General features: G+C 41.3%; 1 protein-coding gene across 3 annotated transcripts in view; it reads right to left on the bottom strand.

The window, feature by feature from the left end:
• The window catches only part of NPAS3 (neuronal PAS domain protein 3), a gene marked incomplete at its 3' end in the record, with an annotated part of 610,700 nt that extends 586,993 nt beyond the window's left edge, over positions 1-23,707 (bottom strand). For 2 of the 3 annotated variants that reach the window (XM_082761139.1, XM_082761140.1), the window contains exon 1: positions 23,391-23,707. In XM_082761139.1, coding sequence (XP_082617265.1) covers positions 23,391-23,545 — 155 coding nt within the window. In that variant the 5' untranslated portion in view covers positions 23,546-23,707. Of the gene's footprint in view, positions 1-19,547; positions 20,067-23,390 lie in introns of those variants that run through there. The other variant, XM_082761138.1, reaches the window with a different exon arrangement.
• Positions 23,708-25,917: the final 2,210 nt, after the last annotated feature.

Raw genomic sequence — 25,917 nt, 5'->3', positions numbered from 1 at the left:
GGACAAAAAATGATCTATAGTTCAACAAGAACTCAAATAAATGAAATCAATGAACACCTTACATTACATGTGTCAGCAAAGAAGCCATTAAGCTATCATCAAATAATTTGATGATGACACTACCTGAAAAAAAAAAAAAATATATATATATATATATATTGAGAAATGTACAGAAAAAAAGTCCTTTTTCTGACAAATCATACCATAGAGGTAAAAACTCAACACTAAGCATTCAAAACTCTATGGGTTTAAAGCTGCTGGCCCTATGCATAGTTGAGATTTTCTCTTGATTAAATACTCAAATCTCATCTTCCAGAATCCAGTACTTTATACTAAGAAAAAACAGCTTGTTGGAAAAAAAAAAAAAAAAGAAAAAAAAAAGTTTTTAAGAGCTCTCCAGGGGCAATAAATTTCAAGTTTGACATAATGTGAAACAGTGTTAAAATGTATCTGTCAATATTTGATCTTAAAACAATCTCATTAAGAGAGGTATATCACTGGTATTATTACAAGGCACTTTTTAAATATCTGTTTAGCACTTTATGAAGTGGTTTGTGCAGTTCCATTGTAATGATGAATATATTGTTTCCACAGAAAAAAGTTTCTTGCAATTTGATAGCTTCCATGTATTTTAAATACAATAAAAGAGTTTCAGTATTCTCTAAGTATATACGAAGATTTTAAAAACACTTATTCTATTATTAAAGGCTTCAGTTTAACAAGCCCTGTGACATTGTATGCAGCTACCATCTCATAGTTTACAATAGGAAGTGCAAAGATTAACAACTCACAGCATATGCAAAGATTTTATTATTATTACTTATTATTAAGTCTACCTCCTCTGTCCAATGTTTCCAAGCTGAACAAGCACAAAGAATAAACCTTCACCATCACTAATATGTGACTAAGGTAATCAATAGGAAGGAAGGAAGGAAGGAAGGAAGGAAGGAAGGAAGGAAGGAAGGGAGGGAGGGAGGGAGGGAGGGAGGGAGAATCTATTCACACCAGGTGTATAAACAGGTGAAACTACATTTCATTTTAGCTCACTCTATTGTGAAATAATTTCAAAAACTTTGCAAATGAATTAAAAATAGTATTATATTGCATGTTGCACTGCACATTATACTTCTATTTGAAAACAGGGAGTTGGGTCTACAGTGGAAACCTGTTCAGGATTCTCCTGCCAATTTAAAAGTCATGAAAAGCATGAACTCATAAAAAGCATAAAATCATACCAATTTTCTTTTCTTTTTAAAGGTGTTTATTCCAGCTTTTGATTATAATACATTTACCTTCCAAAATGAAATGTATCATCTATAAACCACCAACTGCTGGACACCATTGAACATTCAAGGCTTGGTCTCTCATTTACACTCTGTTCTGCCTCTGCTTCCTAGTGTAACCTCCAGTCAGCCACCTATACTTTCTTCTGTCCACCTGTCTTGATGGATAAACTGGCAGTACTTTATGAATGCATGTTTCCATTTCTTTACAAATGAATACTTTTGTGATAAAATATAGAAAATCCTGTCTTGCCTCCTGTCTTCACCTTCATTAACAAGAGAGCTTAGAGTAGACAATATGTGGACAGCAATCAAGTTCATCAAATCATTTAACAGGCATAAAGCCTTGTCTTTGTCCATGTCTAGGATTCTGTAAGAACAGGGACGACACTAAGTAGATCCCCACACTAGTCACTTAACGTGTCCAGTCTTGTCACATAAAGAAATATGCACACAGTGCTTCAGCCATATATGACTCTGTCATGACACAATGGATGTGTTTTGCTTGTGGGATCAGGAGAAGAAGTGAGAATTGTCCACATCATATACAGTCCTGAATAATTCCAGCTGGAGGCTAAAAAGCTTTCCCGACAAAAAGTTGCCCCAATGACTAACCTGCAAATCTTCTCTTCTGCAAATTAAAATACCTTCCTTTTCTTCTACTCAACCCAGTCATGAGATTAGAGGAACAAATTTTCAGTACCTGTGATCTGGTCCTTCTAGAAAATGTTGGGCAGCTCTACAAAACTCTGTAAAACTCCGTAATTCTTCCATTTAGAAGGTAACTCTTCCCCTCAGAGATTCCCTTTGGGATCCTCTTCTCCACAAATGAAGAAGTCCAATCCCTTAGTAAATTTTACCTCTTCTTCATGAAGACATTTCCTTACTCACAAAGGTCAGCTTGACCTGAGAACTTTTCTTTCTTTCTTTTCAGCCCTCCCACACACAAGCACAGTGCTTCAACTGTAAGGACAGAAATGAGCACAAGCATGCAAGTTTGTGTTATGACATGTTTTATTCCAAACACTAAAATCATGAATGTAGATCACCATCTTATTATATGTATAGTGGTCTTTCATGTTCTGCAGCCAGTGTAATCCTTTATGATCCATTTGAAGAACAAAATGCCAATCTTATAAAATGTTTGAGACTGTGATGCCCATTTGAGCAGCAAGCATTTCTTCAGCAGCTTGCTACTCCCACAGTACACGGATTTCTTTTCTTGTCGTAATACTGTTTCCAGGTCAATAACAGGCATCAACATGAGCTGCAACACTGGTTGAAAAATCAGGCTTTGAAGTGCTAGATGTTTGCAGGAGCTCTTTTTAAATGTCCAGAAGCAGTTGTTAAAAATTATTCATCCACTCCACTTTATTCTGTGCATTTCTACACTGCCAATGTGATGTAAAACATTCCTTCACCATGAAGGGAAATTTTAATATTTAATCCTATTTTTTCCATTCTTGAAGCATCCCATATCTCTTGGAGACACATCAGACGTAGCTAACCCAAATGCCACAAGCTGCAACTTTCATGAGGTTTTTGAAGTTATTTGCAGTTTTCTCTTACGTATATTTCTAATGGAAGTATTTCTTCCTGTTATTAATTGTCCATTTTCAGCTTCTCCTTTATGAAAACCTAGTGGACCTCTGAAAAAAATCTAGCTGATGTCAAATGACCTATCACCTACAGTATAGAACTTGTTTGTTTGTTTTACAGAATGCCAATGGATATACATGTACTAACTATAAATAAATAAATAAAAATCTGAAATGGCAGGAGACCTGTTGATGCTCAAGGCACTGCTTATGAACAGTTTTTAAAATGCAGAAATTTATTTCAGCCTGAACCTGTAATGCTATTGAATGTCTGTAGCATGCTACCATTACCCGTCCACAATGTAAAGTATAAGAGGAATAAACAGAATTATACAGTTGCCAAAACAGCTTTGTTTAATGCTGGGCATAAGACAAGGACCCTGATTAGTAACTTCCACAGATTTCTCCCTTACAGAATACGCTCATTATCATGTGGACTATGCCACAGCCATAATCTTAGTACATATGATGTTTCACAGCATTTTAAAAGAATCAGATTCAATCTTTCTCCTGTAGATGTTCACTCACTTCCACTGTTTCATTGCAGGTGAATTTCTATCACTTGTACTCAACATACAATCCCTGAATCATGGTATTCAGTATCAGAAATAACAAACCTGATCACAGCTGAAGATTGAGCATCTGCTGTACTATATCTTTTAATCAAGGTTAATTCTGCCATCAAAAATAACTGCTGCTACTGGCTCACCCTTAACATTTTTGTCACAAATCTCACATTCAAATTGAGTATATTCTACTAAAATCCATAAAACTGGTGTTTACTATTGAGTGGAAAACAGTAGAGGTAGTCTAGTCCATAAGAAACAACAGATCTCCAGCCTGTAGTGGACCTCATCAGTGTGTAGTACCCTCGCAGCACAAAAGGCCAACTGGCTGTGAATCTATGTTAACTAGACTGTACATGGCAGGTGGAATTATATTTTTTCCTCTCTTTTCAGCATTTGTGAAACTGCATTGGGAGTACTGTGTCCAGTTTGGGTGTCTCTACAAGAAATACGGGGGCATACTGGAGTGAGCTACTGCAGAAAACCACCAAGATACTTGAGAAGACTGCAGTACATAATGCACCAGGAGAAGTTGAGAGAAGTGGGCTTATTCAGCCTTAACAACAGTGGGTGAAGAAGAGATCTCATTTCTGTCTACAGCTATCTAATGTGACATCACAAAGAAAATGGAGTCAAAGGTGTAGAGAAATAAGGCAAAGACAGGAATATACTTCTAAATATTAAGAAAATCTTTTTTGCCATGATATGGTCAGACACTACAAGTTGGTCAGGGACACTGTTGAATATCTTTCCCTGGAGATATTCAAAACCTGGCCAGACACAGTCCTGGACAGCCTGCTCTACCTGACCCTGCCTGAGCAAGTTCTCCAGACCAACACTCTCTGATGAGGTACCTTTAGATATTCCATGCATGGAGGCAGTAATTTTTAAAATCAAAATTACTTTTTGGAAAAAGTTACAAGGGATTTCATTTTATGAAACTGATACTGCATTATTCCATCAGTTTTACAGGCACATTGCCCTTTCCCACCTCCACTCAGCCTTCCTTCACTTGTAAGGGATAATTCAGCGGGTCACATCCCACCTCTATGGGTTTAGTCAGCCATGCTCTGCCAGTATGCAAGCTTACGTGTTTGGGAAAATAATTGGTCAGTTCTATCTCTAAAACTGGCATAAATACAGTAATTCTATGGGAACTGATATTATAAAGCTTTGACAAAATTTGCTTAGTCATATCAATATGAGAGAAAAATACACCAAGGAGCACTGTCATTACGTTGTGACACATCTCACATCCTTTTATGAAATACGCCACAAATAAAACTAGCCAAAACTACTTAGCTGATGCCTTTTTCTTCAATGATTTCCTAAGTGTGAGGAACACCAAAAAGACTCACCAGAGCTTCCAGAAACATTCTACACAACAATATAAGAACAAGCGTACTGTGTCAGAATCATATTTCCTATATCCCATCTCCAGCAATCCCCAAAAGCAGTTTCAAGGAACAATTAAAAAAAAAAAAAAAAAGTTATATTCTGTCCAAGCACCCACATTCTCCAGTCATTTTCAGTGCAGACGTTTTCTCAAATAGATTAATTTCTGTGTTCAGTAACATTTAGTAGATTTCTAGGTATTAATTTGTCCTGTCTCCTCTGAAATTCAGAAAAGCTTTTCACATTTCAACACACTTAAGACATCATTTTCACTTACAGGCCCTCAGAATCCCAGATCAACCAAGCACATAGAAAAGTAAAGATTTGTAAAATATGAAGATGATGATGATGATTATTATTAACAAAAATTTTCAGATTAACAGCAGTAACTCTAGTATTAACACATCCACTAGGTAACCAAGTGACAAAGAACAAAACCCTGTCCCTAGCACTAGATATCTTACAGTGCAAGTATCAGATAAGATAAGGAACAGGAAAGTATTTAGAACCAATAAGGCAAGGACAGCTAGCAGCACAAGTAATGATATCTTGTTACAAGTAGCTTGATGCTCCCGTACTTCTGTAGGCATCTCAGGTAAAGACATCTTGGCAGGAGAGATGAAGTAATGAACTAAATCAAAAAGTTTAGTTATAAAGGAGTCCTGGACCAAGCATAAGGGGTGGCATGAAAATGTGTATTTGCAAATGTAGTAAGCAGGGCTGGTCTTGTAACTTGAAGGATAAGGTCAACAGATAGAAATAGTAACTAAGATACAGCCAGGTGAAGAAGGAAGGTCTTGATATTTATGGCAAGTTGCTAATATTTGATGGAGCCACCACAGCCAGTGAAGATATACAAAGACATGATTAGAGTGACAGTCTGTCACTCTGAAAGTGAACTCTGTAAAAGGGCTTCAGACAGATAGGGCTGTAAAAAGAATAATCCTCGTTGGTAGTGAGGATGAGCATTTAACTGAAGAGTAAGCAAGAAGACACACATAGCAGGAATGTTAGGCAGAAAAACCCTGCCAGACATGGATGTTGTCTGAATGCAAGGAACCTTAAGAACAAACCAGAACAGTTATAACAGGCCAGTAAAAATATACAGCACCGACAGTGTTCCTTTCCCTGATATCCCACATCGGCATCCAGACATCAGCTGTGGAAGAACTTCCTGAAGTAGAGTTGCCTCAACACTGTCATGTTAATAACCACTCAAAGACATAACAGAGTAATGCCCAATTCATTTTTAAACCTGTTTACATTTTGATCTCTAAAGCATCCGTAGGCAACGAATTCCGCCATTTAATTGCACATTATGGGAGAAAATGGAAAAAAAGAAGAGAGGGAGCAACTTCTGTTATATGTTTTAACTGTTTCCTGAGAATTTTAAATGATGTTTCCTTGTTCTCATTATATTAATTAATGATTGTTCCCTGATTGCCTTCTTCAGGCCTTGCACGATATTATAGACCACTTAACTCATTTATCTTTTTTCCAAGATGGAATATCCTAGTTTATTTGACTACTCTTCTGACAAAACTCCTTCCATATATCTTATCAATCTTAATAGCCTTACCTTGAACTACAGTATCTTTTTGAAATAATTCTGAATTGAACAAAAGTACACACAATACATTGACTGCACACCCTGTGGATTTATAGATTGGCATAATTATACCAGTGTTTATGATTTATGTTTCTTTTTTTATTTCTTCCACACCAATTTGAAATATTCTATTTACCTTTTCAATTGCTGCTAAGCTATGAGGGAGAGGTGTGCATCAGTGAGACTGCCAAGTTATGTGCTTGTCCTATGAGACAACATGGCAGTGTTATCTCTAAAAAGTAGATGTAGGGTTTCGAAAAAGAACTCCAGGAGATCTGTTTTGACTATGAAAGTGTAAGCTAGGAAATAAAGGAGGAGATGACAGAGAAGTGAGGCTATGCTTTCACTGAGGTAGAAATGCCTTAGGCCTGTGAATCATCTGCAAAGAGATGAGAGTTTAATTGTGCTTCCACATAAGATTATGCAAAGATGAAGAGCAGAATGAGGGAAAAGAATGGGGGCGGCTGAGAGACAACACGTTACAGAACTCCCACTTGAAGCTGGGTGGAGAATGAGAAAGATCCTCCAAAGGATGCACTGAAATGATTAAAACATCGAAAGACAGCAGAAAGATGACATTAGTCGAGAAGTCACAGGGCAAAAAGAACAGGGACATGGTCAACTTTTTCAAAGCTGGTTGACAGGTTGAGAGGATCAAAGCTTAATATTGAAAGTAGAATACACTCAATGATTTGGAAGTCAATATCTTGTATGGCAGACATTCTCAGAAGCAATACTGCAATCGCTCCTCTTAGTTGCATCCACCTCTGCTCACTTAATGTACTCAACATTTTTGTTTGGTTCTGCTTCAGTAGCATAGGACCACTGTACTTTACTGAGCAGCCTTATTTTTATCACTGCATTTACTAGGATTTTTTTGTATAGCAACTAAATTTGCCTTATACAGCCTTCTGAGCAGAAGTTAAACTGACTGAGGTAGTATGAATCCTAACTGAACTGAGTACCACACAACATTACAAAACAGCTCCTGCCTGTAGCAGGAACTGTGCTGCAAGTAGAAGGATGGCCCCACTGCTATGGATCTGCACCTCTTTTTCTCCACCCATCCCCAGATCAGTTAACCAGGTTAGCCACCTTCTGTTAAGCTTCATCTCACCATGGATGGTAATAACTGGAAAACGTAATTAATGCAGTTTATCACCATGAGTTCTCTTCAAAGAATCTGTCCATGAAGTGGGACAGCCTAGACAAAAATTACTATTTAAAAAAATTTTGGATCCTCACATTTTTCTCTATTTTGCATTCTCATCTTCCATGAAAATTGTTGTATAAATGTGCTACAGATTTCAAAACAGACAAAATGAGTAAGAAACTCTATAAACTGATCTATTTTCCAATGACTACACATGCATACTCACATACTTGCACACACTCCTGTATATCAATAACTTCTGAAAACACAAATGGAAACGACATATTAATCTTCCAAGCATTCCACGTTCTCATTGCACATGAAAAGAAAAGAAAAGAAAAGAAAAGAAAAGAAAAGAAAAGAAAAGAAAAGAAAAGAAAAGAAAAGAAAAGAAAAGAAAAGAAAAGAAAAGAAAAGAAAAGAAAAGAAAAGGAGAGCATTCCTAACTAATATAATAACTTCAGTTATTAACAATCCCTTAGAAAATAGATAAATTAATTATAATTAGCTCCCACTTGGATAATTTTGCATATAGCATTTATATGAGGGAACTGGTTAAAAAAAAAAAAAAAAAAGAAAGAAAAGAAAAAAAAAAAGCAAAATCAACACATACATTTTCTTAAATAAAGAACTTGCATAAAACAAAGTCAGGCACTCAGTTCCTCTTTCATTCCATATGATACACAGCTGCGTCAATCCCATCAGGAAACAGGCAACAGGAAATTCTTAACATTCTGAAGAGAAATCTAAAGATGTGTCTCATCACCCGTCCTCCTAAAAGTGCTTTTCAATTGTCTAAAAGACATTTATACCAGTTCTAAAATTAATTACTTTACTGAGCTTTTTAGCAGCTAAAGGCCTCATTAAGTAGCTAACAAGGAGTCACAAACATATATTTTTGTAACTTGCCTTCACTTTTTCATTTCCTCCATCCCAAAATATAAATCAATATGGAGAGGTTGACACCTATGGACAAAATCAAAGCCAAGTACCTCAGCTATTGGAAAATATTCCTTCATAATGTGCTGCTCCTGTGTTATTTGTGTTTCTAACTATAGCTCTTGCATATATAATTCCATTATACTTTTATAAATCACCGTTTTGAAAAATGCTTTTGAACCATTAATATATTTTCCTGGTTAAAATTCTTTGAGATGTTCTTAACAAGAGTCTTAGATAATGAATTTGGGCAAACTCTGGAACAGTCTTTACAGTATTATCATTCTCATTAATTTTCAGAACTACCCACTGTGTTGAGATGATTGTCATGGGCCTAAGACTTCAATTTGGCTAAATATTTTTGCATATATTTCAACATATAAGTAACCAACAGACGTTTAAAATGTTAAGTTCACATTCTAGAAATAGTTAAATGTTTACTGTAATATCATAATTTGTTTTTGCACTCATTTTTATTTTCCTGCTTCTATCTTTAAACACTCCTTTAGTGTCCTGGTTGGCTGTAGACAAAACACTTTAAAATGACTTCACAAGGAAATAAAACATACTCAATTTAGTAAATACAGCTGTGCTTTAAAAAGAAAAAGAAAAAAAAAATACTTAACAGTACCACAAATGAAAAACAAAGAAATGAAAAGAAAGCACTTAATGATAGAAATGTTACTTTTACCTAAGGTCCACACATCATGTAAACTATTTTAAATTGTTTGCATAATTAAAGCTTTTAAATTCATATTTTATATTCACTTTAGAAACCTAATATGTTCTGCTGTCTTACATCACTACCAGAAGGCTGTATTAGATGAAAAAAAAAAAAAAAACAACAAAAAAAAATAAAAATGTTAATACATAGCATATACAGTATCTTACTTTAGTCCAGATTATTCTTTTTTCTTTGCTTTTTTTTTTTTTTTTTTGTTATCTTTGAAGACTGCTTCTGTCTCCATTGTTTCATCCTTAACCATTCACATATCAGAGCAATAAGTATTTCATTACTGGTTTATCTGTCCAGAGGCTTGAGAAGCAGTAACAATTAACCCTCCCTTCACAGTGATTGATACAGGCTTTGCTTTCAATTTGTTCCACTACACAGATCATGAAATTCTGAATGCGATCATCCTTATTGACCTACACTTTCAAACACACGGCTACAATGAGATGAAAGTAATTATTAAAAGGAACACAGGACTACTCAATGCTGAAACAAAGTCTTGAAAAATCTTTTGGATGACCTTCTCATAAAACTGGCATTATTTGATGTGAAATAAAATGATGGATTTGCTTCATAATCTGGAAATATTAAATTTAAAACTCATCAAGGTACGATATCATTATATCATGTAAGCTCAGCTCTAATGTCATATCAGTTCATATCTGACCTGATAAACACTGACTTCAACAGGAGTGGTCATGGTAGGATCAGGCCCTATATATTTTAAAAGTTCCTCCATCAGATTTATTTTACAACAGCACTGTTTGAAATGTAGTGTTAAAAATGACAAGGTTGTAATTACTCTTCTACAATAGTCTGTTTCAAAAAGGCACAGTTTCTTTTTTAAGATCCTGGACTTCTTGAGGCACCTAATGTAAATAAGTACACAGGAAATTCAGACTGCTAAGGAAAAATGAAAAACTCAAGTCAGATTTCCATCATCGACTGAGATGAACCAAACCCTATATGCCACTGCTGGAGACTTACTGCAGTGGAAAACAAGTGTTTTTCATAAACTCCTGAAAAATAACCCCTCCAAAATATTAATTTCTTGTAATTGATACAGTTTTGAAAAATGTAAAAGGATTGGTGGCTGAATGGTAATGACAGAACTGTTTAAAATATGGGTTGCAGTCAAAGAAAATCAGGGCAGAAAACTGTGCAGAAGGATGTTCTTACAGGCCCGAGGCTCTAATCACAAAACAGAGTGATGGAGATGAACCAATACTGCATGGATTAGCAATGAATTATTTTGAACTATAATCATGTGCCAGCACAAAGGGGAGGTAAAAACTAGCCATTACTCACAAGCTGATCTGCAGATAAGAAGAAAAAAAAAAAGTAAAAAGAGGAAAAAATTTATATGCTAAACCGAGTCAGGAGAATAATGAAAATCTAAAATGTTGTTACACTTCAAGTAACATTCTATTTAATGTCTTTCGTGTACTGTATAATATTGAGTATTTACACAATACAATCTGTAAGATGCTGGGGCTAAAGAGGGGTTAAATCAGACAATTCTGCTGTAAATTAGTACTGGATAATATGCGTTGAAAAATATCCTAATAGAAGAGCCAGTTTTAAAATAATACAGATTGGTACTAATTTCTCCCAGTGTAAAATTGCAGGAAATACATATATGTGTTCATACAGAGAGATAGGTAAAGACATATGCAAATGTGTATATGCACATGCACACTTATGTATACATATGCATATATAATGAGGAACTTAATTTCCATTAGTCCATTTGAAAGCAAAGCACCACCATCTTAAGATTCAATGTTAGTTTTCCCACTCGGGGAAAAAAAAAATAAAAATGTTAGAACTAATTTCATGAGAAAAGAAAAATCAAAACTGCTATCCACAAAGATTCCTGAGATTCTTATGAACAGACTGTTTAAATGAAGAGCACTTTAATCAGTAGAGGAATCCTCACGTTTCTAATGTCTTGCTGTGCATTCTGCAGGTTATAGTAGCAGCTGGTAGAGGTCATATATCTTTTGTGAGCATCCCAAAAAGGCTCACTGCCAGACTGTTAAATTATGAATAAGCAATGAACAAAAGAATGCAGATACGGTGGTGACAAGATAATCCAAGCAAATTTATCTATGACAAATTTCACAGGATTAACAAATTACATTTACACAGAACAATAAAAATGTGCAAAAAAAAAATGATGAGCCTACTTTTCCCTCATAGCATTAGAAAAAAAAAATCGCCATTCCAATGCATGTATTTACATTTAACTTTATCTAAAGTAAGACATTTATAGCATGCTGAAGACAATCAACTAGCATTATTTCCTTTCAAGCAAATACACATACTGTGTCTATCTAACATACAACATATGCCTACACTTTACAGTAAATGTGTATACAAGTCAGTAGAATATCTTTAAAGTTTTCCTCACAAGTAGTAACAAGCAGAACAAATATACAGTAATTCTAATTTTGCTTTTCAGGTGAATATTCTAACGTTCTCTATCAGACAGAAGACACTTTTCCCTAGTCAATTTGTTCTTTTTTCCTGTTTGAACCAAACAAATATTGTGATGCATTGTAATTACCACAATAAAAAATAAGTAATGAACGGGATTTAAATATTTCTTTGCAATAGTATTGCAAAACCATTAAGCAAATTTTTTTAAAAAAAAAAAAAAAGAAAGTCATCACTCCAAAATGTTTCCTAAATGATGAAAGAATCTAAATAATGAGTGTTCCATTCAGCATCCATGAAAGATGCCCATTCAGTATGTCAAATCATTCTGAAGAGAAGAGGGAATCTGCAGTGTTTGCATGGAATAACTGTTTCCAAATCACTATTCCATAAAAAAGCATTTTTCTTTGTGTTAACAAAGGAATAAAAGGAAAGACGGCACCTCAGATTCAAAATCTGAGTGTAAGTGAGTAGAGTGACTAATAAAAGGAATAGCATATATATGTCTGAAAGATCTGGAATCTGCTGTATCTTCTCTATCGCTCCTCTTATGTGAAGTCTGTATTTTCTGTCACCTCCATTTATTTCTTGTTGTTTATTAACCTAAAGCAGTTGTTTAGTAAAAATAGATCTTGAATAAAAATGGGCCTTCTCAAATCATATATATCATTTGCGTATCAAATGTATGTTCTTGTTACAGAGCACTCCCTATAAACAGGAAGCCTCACTATTAAAGAGAACATCCAATTAATTAAGATACTTTAGTAAACTACTTGGATCCTTCAAACACTGCTACTTGAGTACCATTTATCTAGCTCATTCAGCCATTGAAAAAAATTACTGTAGTTTTGATTTTCCCCAAGAAATACAAGTTTTCTTGTACATCTGAGTAGCAGTTCAGAAAGAATGAATAAATAAAGCAGCCCAATGCATTTGTTTCTCTTTTTATGTTCATCTTCTATTTTTTACCTACCAAGAGAAAACAGTTTGGTTTTTGTTGTTGTTGTTGTTTCAGGTGGTTTTTTTTCAATGTAAATTTTTTGAGAACCTGCTGTCCATACTATTAGTAATTTATGCAAAGGGAAAGCAAACATGCCAATCCTACAGCTGACTATACTCAGACAAATAAAATCAGCTACTTTTTTTGCAGCTGTGAAGGTTGAAGGATAAGTACCCCTGGCAGCTATTCTCTTTTTTAGACTTTTTTCCCCCTTTTTAATCCTGCTGCCAGCACTGTACAGATTCAGTCACTCAGTTCTTTCTGTTGACCTCAACCTTGACCTGTGAAGACTGCCCACTTACATTTTTTTCCCACAAAGTAACATATTCTGCCTCCCATCATCTCTGGGAAAAGACAGCTTTCTAACAAGCATTCTTCTCAAATTTGGTATGTCACACTTTAGCTAAATGATTTACAGCCTTGGAAGGACAATTCTGAGCCACCTAAGTCGTATAAACCTACGCTGTGAGTAAACCAACCATAAATGTGAATATGCACATGACTTTCAGACACGAAACATCAGCAAAAGAAAAACAGATGACACCCCCCTCCCCCAGACAAAATAGAAATGTATCAGTTCTGTGCCTAAATTCAAGCAAAACTATACCCTTTAGGATTTAATCCAAATGGACTGTTCAAAGACTATTCATTACTCAATAAAATTCAGTTTAAAACAATGTATTGTGTAATGAAGCTTGTTCTAAATGCCTCTTAGAGACGAAATTCCCAGGCAAGTATTTAAAAGGGGGCTTATAGGATTTAGGTGCCCATATTTCACTGAAATGCAGTACGTGTTAGATGCCTAAATCCAATAGTCTCTTCAGAAAACCCAAGCTCCAGGGACATTATTGTAGATTACATACATACATATTATTCAGACCACATCCTGTAAGTTCACTATATACATATGTAAACCTAAGATGCCTGCAGGTAATGGAACAGTACTTTTCCACTTAAATTATTTAACGTAAGTGTAGAACTTCTATTATATATCAAGCTAACAGCTAATTTTAAGTTGCAATCAAGCCATTCTCTGAAAGCACTTTATTTCAGTGGAGGTTTTGCCTCTAAAAGAAATGTAAATTCCTCTAACGAAGGCAGTGTAATCTTTGAATACGCAGTCAAAATGGGGGCTGGAATTTTATTCCCAGTACTAACATTGATGTCTTCTGCCACTTCTGATAGTTTTCAAAAATGTTTTGTAACTATCTCATCAGTAAAACATGTATAACAATGTTGACAGCTTTTTCTAAGCACACTAAGCTACATTTAAAAAAAAAAAAATCAACAAAAACAACCGCAAAAACAACATAGCTACAGAAATACTTAGCATTAATACTAAATTCTTCTTCAGCTGTAATGACATCCATGAGAAGTTCCCCGGAACAGACAAACAGCAAGAAATGGCCTAAGAGTGAAAGTCCAAAACACAAAACACACAAACTGTTGGAAAAATCGCCTGCAACAAATCTTCAAAACTCTGCTTTTGGTAATCCATTTCAAATCCTTGCTTACATATCACTTGTTCTATAATGTGACTGACTCTTGCCTGCATGCAAGATACATAACTCTCACTATTGGGCTGCAGCAGACTGAGATCAGAATCTCCTTGAGGACTGCTCCATCTTTACTTGAGAATCTCAGGACTTTCATGTTTTATAATAATACACAGATGCTAAGTCCAGTCCTCCCACTAAAGTATGCTAAAGCTTGTCATTGTCATCTCACTGAGAATAAATTCATATCTATTGAATTATATAGTAAAAATACTTTTATCCTTACTTGTGATTCCCTGGAGTATACTTTAATTATAGGGATAATTTCATTTGGGACTTTTTAAAGATTAAGGTACAACTTGAACTCAATATTATCCCGAAGACAGGGTTCAGTTCTGCCAAGTTACAGACACAAATACTATCCTACCCTTATCGTACCTTCTTTTTCCCGTGTAATAGTCTACTATAGAATACAAAATTAATGAATATTTTTACTACTGTTCAAATCAATAGCACAACACTGCTATTCATTGACTACGACCTTGTGTGTTGCAAATCTACTGCTCGAGCTAGTCACAGAACAATGCTCTAGTTATATAAGACACGGCAGCAACCATTTTATTCTTACTATGGTACATCTTATGCAGCAAAATGCAATGTTATTACAAATTATCCTTGCTATGCAAAGTCCTATTAAACAAAAAGTCACACACCTCATTCACACTAATGGGACTTTGAATATTAAAAATTACATGCAGTAGGCTTGTAAATATTACACAAAAAGAAATTGAAAAAAATGCTATTATGAAATAAAATTTCAAAACATTTCCTCTTATGGCCATAAATCTTTGGCAGCCTCTTTCAAAAACAAAAACGAAAAGGCAAACATTAAGCATAAACAAACAAACAAAACAAAACAAAACAAATGATTGGGGGGGAAATGAAAAGTCATGGCTATGTACCTTGAAATTAAAATATAGAAACAAATTACCAGGCTGACACCCCACAGAACAAGCTCACTTAATTCATTTTAAAATAACGCAACTAATGCTGAAATCTCATCTCACATGAGGTGCTTTTACACCTGCAAGAGTTTCCACTGACAATAATATAAAATGAATCTGATAGACTGATTGATCGTAAGGTTCACTCACATGAGATGAGATTTCAGGAAACATCTCATAACATAAAACTTAACAACAACAAAAAAAAATACTTAATTGATGCTAAATTAAAATCCTGCCACTTTTGTGAAAGGGCTTCATCCTACTCACCTCAATAAGAGCAGAATCAATCCCAATTTTTTTATGAAATTATAAGAGTTAATTTTCATGTTCAGTATCACCTATTTGAAATTCTTATCTTAGAATACATTTTCCAATAAAGAAGGTACCATTATAAATATAGTTTTATGAAAAATATACTTATTTAAACTATTTGTACTTTTTAGTAAGAATGCTGACGAACCTAATGCCTCAAACGTCAATTTTTCAACAACTGTTTTACATCACTCTCGCAGTAAAATTCCCATCTGGGCTGGCAACTTGTGTGCCAAGTTTCAAACAAACGTGATTTGAAACTGCCAATATGTTAGAGTCTGAAATTCCAGCGAGACATTAATAAAAGGAGACGGATGTTGACAATATATCCTGATGTTCTCTATAAAATACCTACAGTTGTGGGTGCTGGTTTAATCTGTTATCATAACTCTCTAATTATTTAAAATGTATTAATAACATACGATTACAATACAGTATTCCTATAATGGAATAAAACAAGCTAACTAGATATAACTTGTAAGAAAAAAAAAAAAAAAAAAAAAAAAAGTTGTGCTGTAAAGAATGCAGAAACAGTGCTGCAGACAAAACCTTGTTATTCGGAATCCCATTAGTTACTGAAAATATGTAATATAACTTTTGTTGATCAATACTCTCATGTAAGCTCTAAATAATGTATGATTCCAGTGGAGAAAAATGCAGCAAATCAAATATGGTGGGAGAATGTTTCAAATTATGAAGAGTAGTATGACTGCTAATCCATAAATCAGAAATAGGAAAGATTGTTGTAATGTGGGAGGGCTCTATTTAATAAAGGTCATTATAACTCCTGGCTCTAGAGCTATAAGATCTAATATCCTCTCTGGTAGCTCTATGATATGCCCATGCATTACTGTTCTTGTTGACAGTCTGTTGCCTTGGAAATATTTCATTATTTCAGTTTTTCCATTTGTAGACCCTTGGCCTTGTGATATGAAGGCCACCCTATTTCATATTTTCGATTATCATTTAAGCAATCTTCTGGAGCTATTTATATAAAAGCAAGTGTTAGACAATGCATATCATCATTTATCACTGCTATGTTTAAGCTCATGCTCTAGAAAGAAATGCCAAAATAAAGGTGTGTGTGTTTTTTTTTTTTTTCTCTTTCACTTTAAAGCAATAGCACTCTGATATTATGATATGCTTTACAAATCAATGCTGGCATATCATATGCATGACACTTCTGTCTATTTAATTTTCTTGGTTATATATCCACACAACTGAAAAACCCTAAACTCCTACTGGAACTGTAAAATTTGCTAACACTCATAGTTTAAAAGAAAATCAAATTATGTGTGCAACTTCTCAAACATTCTTTCAAAAATCTAAACAGGTGGAAAAGTTTCAAAACAACTCAAGTGCTTGCTTGCATCAAAGACTAACACCTTTTATATTTGTTTTGTAATTATTAACCTCTTGCTGGAAAACAACACCTTCTATCTAAATATTGTCGAAAAGAATACTAAACAAAGACCGTATGCAAAGTTCACTCACAGGATTCTTCATCTTGAGAACTAGTTTATTGAAGTAGCAACTAAGAAAAGAGCCTGCAAAACCCCTTAAGTAACTTATATGTGCCTGCGTTTCAAGTGGCTTGACACATACAGCTGAAAGGATGTGTACAAAACAGCTAAAATAAACAGTTACACGGAAGACTTCAGGAGCACGTTGCAGAATTTTAAAGGAAAAGAACTCAAGGGCCTGTGTATTGAAACATTGTTGTATCTTTTCAGAAACTTTTTAAGAGAACATGTAGATTGACATTATTTCTGGTACAAAAGATGTCGTCAACTCGCACGTACGATATTTATGCCTAAACTGTTCAGAGCATCATTAAGAATGGTAAGAAAGTGAACCCTAAGGGCAAAAGGCAACCGCTCGGACACTAGGCCAAGTTTGGGGCTATTAGTGTTCTAGGAATTTAGACTACTTTTTTTCCCCTGAAATTATTACTCCTCCCACTCCCTACAGGGAAAAACTACTCCAATCCAACCTTTAAAATGACAGCATCAGAGCTGAACAAGAAGATGCTATTAAAGGGCATTAAATTAAATACAGTATATCCTCCTACAACTTCAATCAGAATTTCAGACCAAGTGTTATTTAGTTCGGCTCTCAAGTGGAGCAGAATAACAAATCGCGCACTTTGATTTACCTTCTCCGAATGCCAAATGGAGACAGGTGATAAAGAAAGCACTCATGCACAGGCTATGAAGTTTCCCCTAGAAATTAATTCTATCTTCAAGATTCCTATCTCAGAGAAATTCCCAAAATGGCACACAAATATGCTTCTGCTGGAGAGATTACTGAAGCTATCCTAGCAAATACACTTAGTACTAATATAGTGCTTTTCTCAGGAAGAAGACAGCGGAATTGTGTGTTGGGGGCTGGAGGGGGGGGACGGGACTTACTGATACAAATTGTTTTCCCAACAAAGAACTCTACAGCAGAAAAGCCTGCTGCTATAAGTGTTATTAGCACAGTAGAAATGCCCCTACAGCCCCTGAAACGGGGAGGTTTAAAAAAATATTTATAGTTGAAGATGAGAATCTCTAACTTACTGACTGCCGAGAATGCACTGTTTTCCCATTACATGTACTTCCAAATTCGGCTACATATCAATATAGCCTTGTCAAAGTGCAACAGTTAATACTAATGCAGCCAACACCGTCGCACTAACACTTCAGTAGCAAATATGAGATGTATGTATTCCTGATACTGGGCAGCCCGCTTCCTTGGGAAAAATAACATAGCTATCTAGACAAAATCTGTGGGGTTTGGAAGCTGATCATACTGAAATTAAAATAATAATAATAATAATAAAGTTTGAAATTAAGATTAAAATTAACCCAGTCCCCAACACTTTATTTTTGGTTAAATATTTTTCAGGCTTACTCGTGCTGTGAAGTACAAACTGAGCAACACACGATCCAGCTACTTTTAAAAGCTGTCTAAATGTTAATTTTCATTTTTACGACAAGCCAGGAACCTTCCTCACCCCTTACCCATCAGTTCCCTTCTAGTGACGAAGGGGAAAAAGAAAGAGGGGATAAAAAAAATAAGAAATAGAAAGCCCACCCGACCCCCTCCGGCTGCTCTCGTTGTGGGCACGCATCTCCTGGCGGTGCAGCACCGGAGCTGCGAGGACTTTTGTAAGAACCACAAAGTAACATCACATGAACTTGTACTCCCGTTTCCTACCAGGCACTTCTAGAAAGATTCACTTTACTACAACAAATCCGCTACGGGCAATTCGTGTCAGCGGCGCCGCAGATTAATAGCGCGCGGTCTTCCCCCCAACAAAAGTGCCCGGGGGCGGCCGGGGGGGGACGGCCGGAGCTCATGGAGGGGTGGGGGGCAGCGCACCCCGCTCCCGGCCCCCGCCCCCCCGCCGGGCCCCGCACACCGCCCCCCGCCCGCCCGCGCACCGGCTCCGGCTCTGCCCGCCCCGGGGGGTGCCGGCACCCGCCTGGCGGCGGCGGCGGCGGCGGCGGGCAAAGGGAGGGCCCGGGGGGGGCAGCCGGCGGCGAGCCCCCCCCTCCCCGTGCTCCGGCCTAGCCGCACTTGAACCGCACCGGCGGGGCCGCCCGGAGAGCCGGGCCTGGCGAGGCGCCCCGCCGCCCCCCCCCCGCCGCCGCCGAGAGGGGGGAGCTCCGGGGGGGGGCCTCACGGCTCCGCACACACACAGACACAGACACAGACACACACACACACGCACGCACGCCCGCTCGCCGTGCGACTGCCGGAGCGGGGCTGCTCGCGCGGCTCGCCCTGTGTCCGTGTGTCTGTCTGTGTGCGTGTGCGTCCGTGTGTCGGTGCGTTTGCGCGGCGGCCGGCGGTACGCACCGGGGGGAACTCCCGGTGCCCGGCGGGGCGAGCGGCGGGGGCCGGCGGCAGGTCCCCCCACCCCGGCATGGCAGCCAGCCCGGCCCCGGCCCCAGCGGCGGCGGCACGGCGCGGCCCGGCGCTGCTGCGGCTGCTGCTGCTGCTGCAGGTTCAATAAAGAGAAAGTGTTACCGTTCTCGCCTGGAAGGATCCTGCTGAAAGCTTGGCTTGGTGGGCGCCATCTTCCTGCTTTTTTTTTTTTTTTTTTTTTTCTCCTCTCCCTTACTTTTCCCCCTCCTGATGTTGGTGTGTGTTGTGTGTCTAGCAGCAGCAGCGGCGGCAGCGATGGCCCCGGTTAGCCAGACAGGCTAAGGAAAAGTACTGAGGCCAAAGCATCGCGGGCTCCCGCTCCTCCGCGCGGTCCTGGTGCAGGTTGCTCGCTCGCTCGCTCGCTAGCGCTGCTGCAGCCGCTGCCGCCGTCCATAAGCCGAGGAGCGGAGGGAGCCGGGGCCCCGCCGGCCCCAGAGACATGCCCAGCGCAGGCAGCGGCGGCCGGCGGCGGCGGCGGCGGGGAGAGCGAGCCGCGACGCAGCCCCGGCGGGCAGCCCGGCCGCTGGCATCGCCCGGCAGGTGCGGCACACACACACACACACACGCACACACACACACACACACGCACACCCAGACACTCGCACACCCGCACGCCGCCGTTCGCACCCCCGCGGCCGCGGCCGGGCTCCGCGGGGCGCCGGGGCACGGGGCGAGCGGGGCGGGGGCTGGGAAGGGAAGGAGGGGAGTCAGGGCTCTCCGGGCTTGACCGCCGGGAAAGTATTTCTGGGCATTTTCCAGCTTGCTTCCCCGGCTCCGCTCCCACTCTGCGTGCAGCGGACGCAGGCTCCGCTGCCGGCGCAACAACGCCACTCAGTTGCAGTTTCGCACACTTTTCCTCCGCCGGAGTCTGGGCTCCGGCGGGGAAGCGGGGCCGAGGCGGGCGGGAGGGCGGGGGAGGGGGGGTGCTCCCCGCGCAGCTCCGCGGGCGCGGAGACCCCGCGGGCTCACCCCGACCACGGCCGGGGCATCCCCGAGGGCTCCCGCGGGCCCGGGCGGTGGCAGTGCCTACCCCGACGTGAGAGGGGGCGGCGGGGTGCCCCCGGGCCGGGCGGCAGCGGCCCCGGGCAGCCCCCTGCTAGTCCCTGAGTCCCCTCCGCGGCCAAGGTCGCCCATGGCGGGATCGGGGGCGCAGAGCCGCTCGGCCGGGGAAGGGGGCAGGACTTGCTGCCGTTTCACCGGACGTTATGAAACTGAGCCCGAAAGAAAGGAGCGGGGGAAAGAAACCGCTATCTCTTAATTGTCTCCTCCAGGACGTCGGGAAAAGCCGGGCGCGAGGAGCTTTAAAGGAGAAAGCGCTCCTTCGCGGAAAGCTTCCATCTCCAAGGTAACTTCGCGGCTCGTTCTGCCGCCGCCTTGGAAGGGACAGCCTGCCGGGCCTCATCCTGCTCCCGGGGAAACCCACTCGGGGGACGGGTCAGCCCGGCCCGTCGGGAGCATTTCTCCGCGACAAACCTTTCTGCCACAGTGCCTGGGGGGGGTGGGAGAGAATAAAGGGGAGGGGGGGCCTGAGGAGGAGGAGGGGACGGGAACGCGCCTGCAAGCGGGGCAAAAGTTGCCGGAGCACCTGGAAGTTGGGTGCGCGCCGGCGGCCGGGGGGGTCTCCTCCCGCAGGAGGCGGCCGGCCCTCCCTAACCCTGCTCCTGGCGCTGCGCGGAGCCCCCCGGGAGGGAAGGAGGGAGGGGGGCACAGGGGGAAGCCCCCCGCCACCACCCGCCCCGCGGCCGCGCAGCCTCCGCCGCGCAGGTGCGCAGCCGCCGGGGGAAGCGGCGCGGGCGCAGCCGCGGCCGCGGCTCGCCTCGGGGGTACGGGTAGAGAGCTGGCGAGAGGGGCGACCTGTAAAGTGCCACATGCCGTTTCTGTCCGGCAAGGGTCTCCTCGCCTCCAAAAAGAAGAAAAAAAAAAAAAAAAAAGTTAACAGGTGTCACCTCGCTTTTTTGCAGCCGCTCAAGAAAGTGGCGGCGGCTGCTGTATTTTAAGCATTTACAAAAAGCTCGAATTTAGAAATCGTTCAATGGAAAGAGCGCTATGCTGCCGATAAGATACAGTTAATACTTGGAAGAAGTGCAAAAATGTTTCCTCTTGTTAGGTTAGTTTGCAAGACGTCCAGGCTGCTCTCGTCTCTTACTAGTCCGAGCGCTTGGGTATCTGCTAAGCAATATTTGGATTAGAGGTGTTGGGAGTTTGGGGAGAAGTGGTGCTTTCCTAACTTCTGTCTGATTACAGGCTGACATAATCAAACTATTAAACGCAAGGTACTGAAAATTCGCATGCTGCCTTGTCTATATACTTGTGTTTAACTTAAAGTCTCCAGAGGTCTCTTTCATTTGTCTAAAAGCCAATCTGACATTTCTGACCCTTGACTTCCCCACTTCACAGACTAAACTATTGTGATTGCTGCCTGTACTTCCTCGTTAAAGTGTCCGTCAGTTTCCATTGTAATTTAAATATTTTATAAGTGACAAAAATCATACCGAAACCGTGAAAAGAAATCAACTTTAATCCATTCTTTATATCTCTCACAGTCAAGTTGGTTTAGATATGAAAGATTGGGGTGTTTGCTTGAGCAAAACGAGACTCGTGCTTAGTTTCGAATGGTCCTCAGCTGAGAAAGTGCTGGGGCATCATCGGGGATTATTTCAGGAGTATCAGCTTCCTATTGTTTTTTCCTTCATTAAAACTACAAAAGTTACCAACAAATGTTTTCTATCATGGGAATCATATGGAAAATAGAGCTGGTGTTTTCCAAAACTATAGGAGGCAACTCAAAGTTGCTGAACAGCAAAATTATCTGAATCTGGCCCCTCAACCAATTGTTTGAAATATTACGTTAAAACTTTCTATGGTTTTGCTTTTACATTAGAGAGATGTTTAGTTTGTATACTTGTGATTATATCGTATTTTCCTCAGGACTTAATTTAATGCTATGTGGGAAAGCGAGATAGTTGGGACAGTGACATTTTTATTGCATTTAAAGAAATGTAACTGTTTTGTTCCGATTTCAGCCTACAACATTTATTTATCTGTTGTCTGACAGCTTTTTTTTTTTTTTTTTTTTAAGGATTCGGCTTCAGTGCTAAGCTTATCATAGAGAAACCTACCAGAGCCAAACTTCAAGTTTTGCCTCGCAGAAGCACAAAGAAATGTCAGGTCATTAATTAAGCTTCGTGTTAGTATCAGCAAGTATCGATGGATTGTTAGGGGGAATGGGGAAGGTCTTTAAACTTCATTATGACTTACTGCCAACTTTCTGCGCTTTGGTTCCTAAAGGCGCTCTCTGTGAATTTCCTGCATTTGCATTAGAATGCATTTAGGATGAAAAAATAACAGTGCTGAGTATACTTAGGATTTCGTGCTATATTTCCCTGTAGTAACAGGTGACATGATAATATTGTTAAACTACAATGTGGAATTGCAAGTGTGCAACCCCAAGTGAAAATTGTTCTCTTTCTTGGTTGAAAGCAAATTATCTATCAGCATACCTTGATCAATTATCCCCCTGGCTGCCACACACTGGGATTTGCACAAGGCATTGACATTGAGAAATTCCTCTTTAGAAAGGATGAGCGGACGGGATCCCAAACTTTGCAGCAGCCAAGCTAAGCTGCCGGGGTCTCACTTTTTTTTTTTTTTTTTTCCGCTATTGTTGCTTTCCAGCTCATCCAAGACAAAACTAGGAGATTGTGTTTACTTCTCAGTGCATTTTAAAAGATGCTGTATTTAAAAAAAAAAGGGGGGGGGAGAAGAAAATAAAAAACCCTCCTCTCCGACAAAGCTCCCCCCCCCCAGCAATCACAGAGCAAGGAGAGATTTTAAAAATATATATAAAGGGGGGGGGGGGGGAACAAAGAAACACAAAAGCACAAAGAAAAAGCAAGTGAGGGAGTCTCGGGAAGAGCCGCACACCCCTCTCCCCTCGGTGCTCACCGTTGTTGGTAGGAGGTGATGCCCTGGACGTTTTGCGGGTTGCCGTTGGCCGCGGCGCCGGCTCGCCCCATACCCGGCGCCGCCGGCACCCCCCCGGCCGCCCCGCCGGCCGCCGCCGTCACCTGCACGCTGAAATCCGGGAAGATCCTGATCATCCCCGCGGCTCAGCACCCGGAGACTGTCGGCGAAGAGGTGCAGCAGCGGCGACTCTCCCTCCGGCGGCTGCAGCAGCAGAGCCAGGCACGCTGCAATCCCATTAGTGAGTGGCGGCCACTGTGAGTGAGGAAGGGCGCTTTGATGTGAGCTGCCGGGCTGAGATCGAGAGGAGTTTGGGGGGGCTTGGGGTGAGGGGGGGGGGAATTTCACCGAATTGCAGGCACGCAACGCGCGAGGGTTTGGGGGGGGGGGGAGGGGGAATATCGGAGCTACAAAAAAAAAAAAAAAAAAAAAGGAAAAAAAAAAGGTATGTCTAATACCACTGAAGCTGTAGATATAAGAGAAAAATCCAAGCTGAGGAGGGACGGGGAGGAGAGAGGGGGGCGCAATTACTTTAGCGGTGCAGTGAAAATGATGAGCAGCAAATGTTGCCTTTTTTCCCTCCTCCTTCCCGTCCCTCCACCCCCCACCCTCCACCCAAAATGCGAGTCTTAGAGGATTTCTCTGTCTCAATGAAGTAATAATAAAGGCGACTGACCACAGTCTGGGCTAGCGCCAACTGCGCGGGGGGGAGGGGGAGGAATATCCCTGCTCCCAGAGTCCTGAGGAGAGGAGGAAGAGCGGAGGATTGTTGCAGCACAAGTTCTTGCTCTTGGTAACTTGCTTTTGCTCCCCCCCCCCCCCCTTCCCAGCCCCCCCTTCCTTTCTTTCTTTCTTTTCTTTCTATGAAGGGACGGTTTTCACCAGCGAGGAAACGCGCCGCTTTTGTGCAATGGCAGAGTTTGTGCCCTATTATAGGGAGCTGACTCTCCTCCCCTCCTAGTGTGCAGCAATGTTATTGCTAGTCAAACTTGTAAGGTGTGCGCTGTGCGTGCCCGCGCCGAGCCCTGCTGCCGCTCCGACACAGCAATTACACCGCTGGGGGCTGCGCAAAACCCCGCGGCAGATCCGCCCCTGACACCCTCCCCCCCCCCGACCCCCTCTCACGCCCCGTGCTCACAGCGCCGAGCCCGCCGGCTCGTCCCCAGCCGGCCCCGCTCCTTTGTACCGCCGGGGGCTGCCCGCAGCCCCCCCGCATCGCGCCCGGCCGCGTTTGTGTCCGTCCCCCCAGCGTTGTCCCCCCCTTTTCTCCTCTCCCCCTCCTCCGAGCACTCGCCTCCCCCCCCCCCCCACTTCAAGGCACCACCCGCTGCCGCGCTCCGTGCCCCGTCCCGCCGCCAGGGGCGAGGACCCCTTCCCGGGGGAAGGGGGGCAGCGGGGGGGGGGGGGAGAACACGGGGACCCCCTCCCGTGGGAGGGTCCCACCGAACCTCCCGGCGCTCCCGAGGGCCGGACCCGGAGCTAAAAGCTTGGCCGGGGTGGGAGCGGGGGAAGAAGCGGACTCCCCGCCAGCGGGGCGAGGGGCCCGGGGGAGCCGGCAGCCGGTGCACCTTGCACGGGCAGCAGCCGCGCCGCCGCCTGACTTTCGGGGAAGCCGCGGCTCCCGCAGGAGCCGCTTGGGACAAGAGGCAGAGCCTGCGTAGTGCCCGGGAGGCTGCAGCAGCATCTCCGGCTGCCCCACCGCCCCAAAGGCGTTACAACCTTTGCTTCGGTAAATCGAACCTGTCACCTGGTCGTCACCCCGTTTCCCGTGCAAGCGTGTGCCACTTGCAATCACAGCTTGGCTCCTAATCTGACGAGATCCCCATATCTTGACTTTTCTTTCCGTTCCTATTCCAAACCAAATTAAGACACACCAACTTTATGTTAAAACAGAGACTGCATTCAAATCCTTTGTATTAAATAGCATCTGTGTTTGCATTCTGTTTTAATACAAAATGCTTTGGATTGCAGCTAATACCAGGAGATATGAAACTGGTTAGTCCCCACATGTTGCACATAAAAAGAATTCATAATGAGCATCTGTGGGATGTGGAATGGATCCCATGAGTTAGCTGAAGACCTCATAACGTAAGAGCTGAGAAGCCTAAGTGAATTATGACTCTCTTTCCTTGCAAGTAGGATTAATTTTCTATCCCACTTATATTCATTATCTATCCTGTTTATACTATAGGGACATCAATTGTTTGAGTGTTAAATATGAAGACTTTACCGAAACGTGTAGGTTAGGTAGCTTGAAGAGAAGGGGGGATGTTGCTTGCTAGGAAAAAACGTTATGCAAATTCCATATTTAAAGAACAATATTAGATAAAGCTGCCTTTTTTTTTTTTTTTTTTTAATAACCTCCAATTCTGTGCTTTTCTCTTACAACATATTTAAACTGTAAGGTTTACAAAGTACCTTCCATCTGCCTGTGGCCCTCCCAGTGATGTCAATAGAAATTTTGCATGCAGATGACGGCCCATGTATGGCCTTTAGAGAGCAGGTCAAT

The sequence above is a fragment of the Aythya marila genome (assembly GCF_965140915.1).
Source record: "Aythya marila genome assembly, chromosome: 5".
Taxonomy (NCBI): Eukaryota; Metazoa; Chordata; class Aves; order Anseriformes; family Anatidae; genus Aythya; species Aythya marila.
This window is presented reverse-complemented; position numbering and strand designations above follow the sequence as displayed.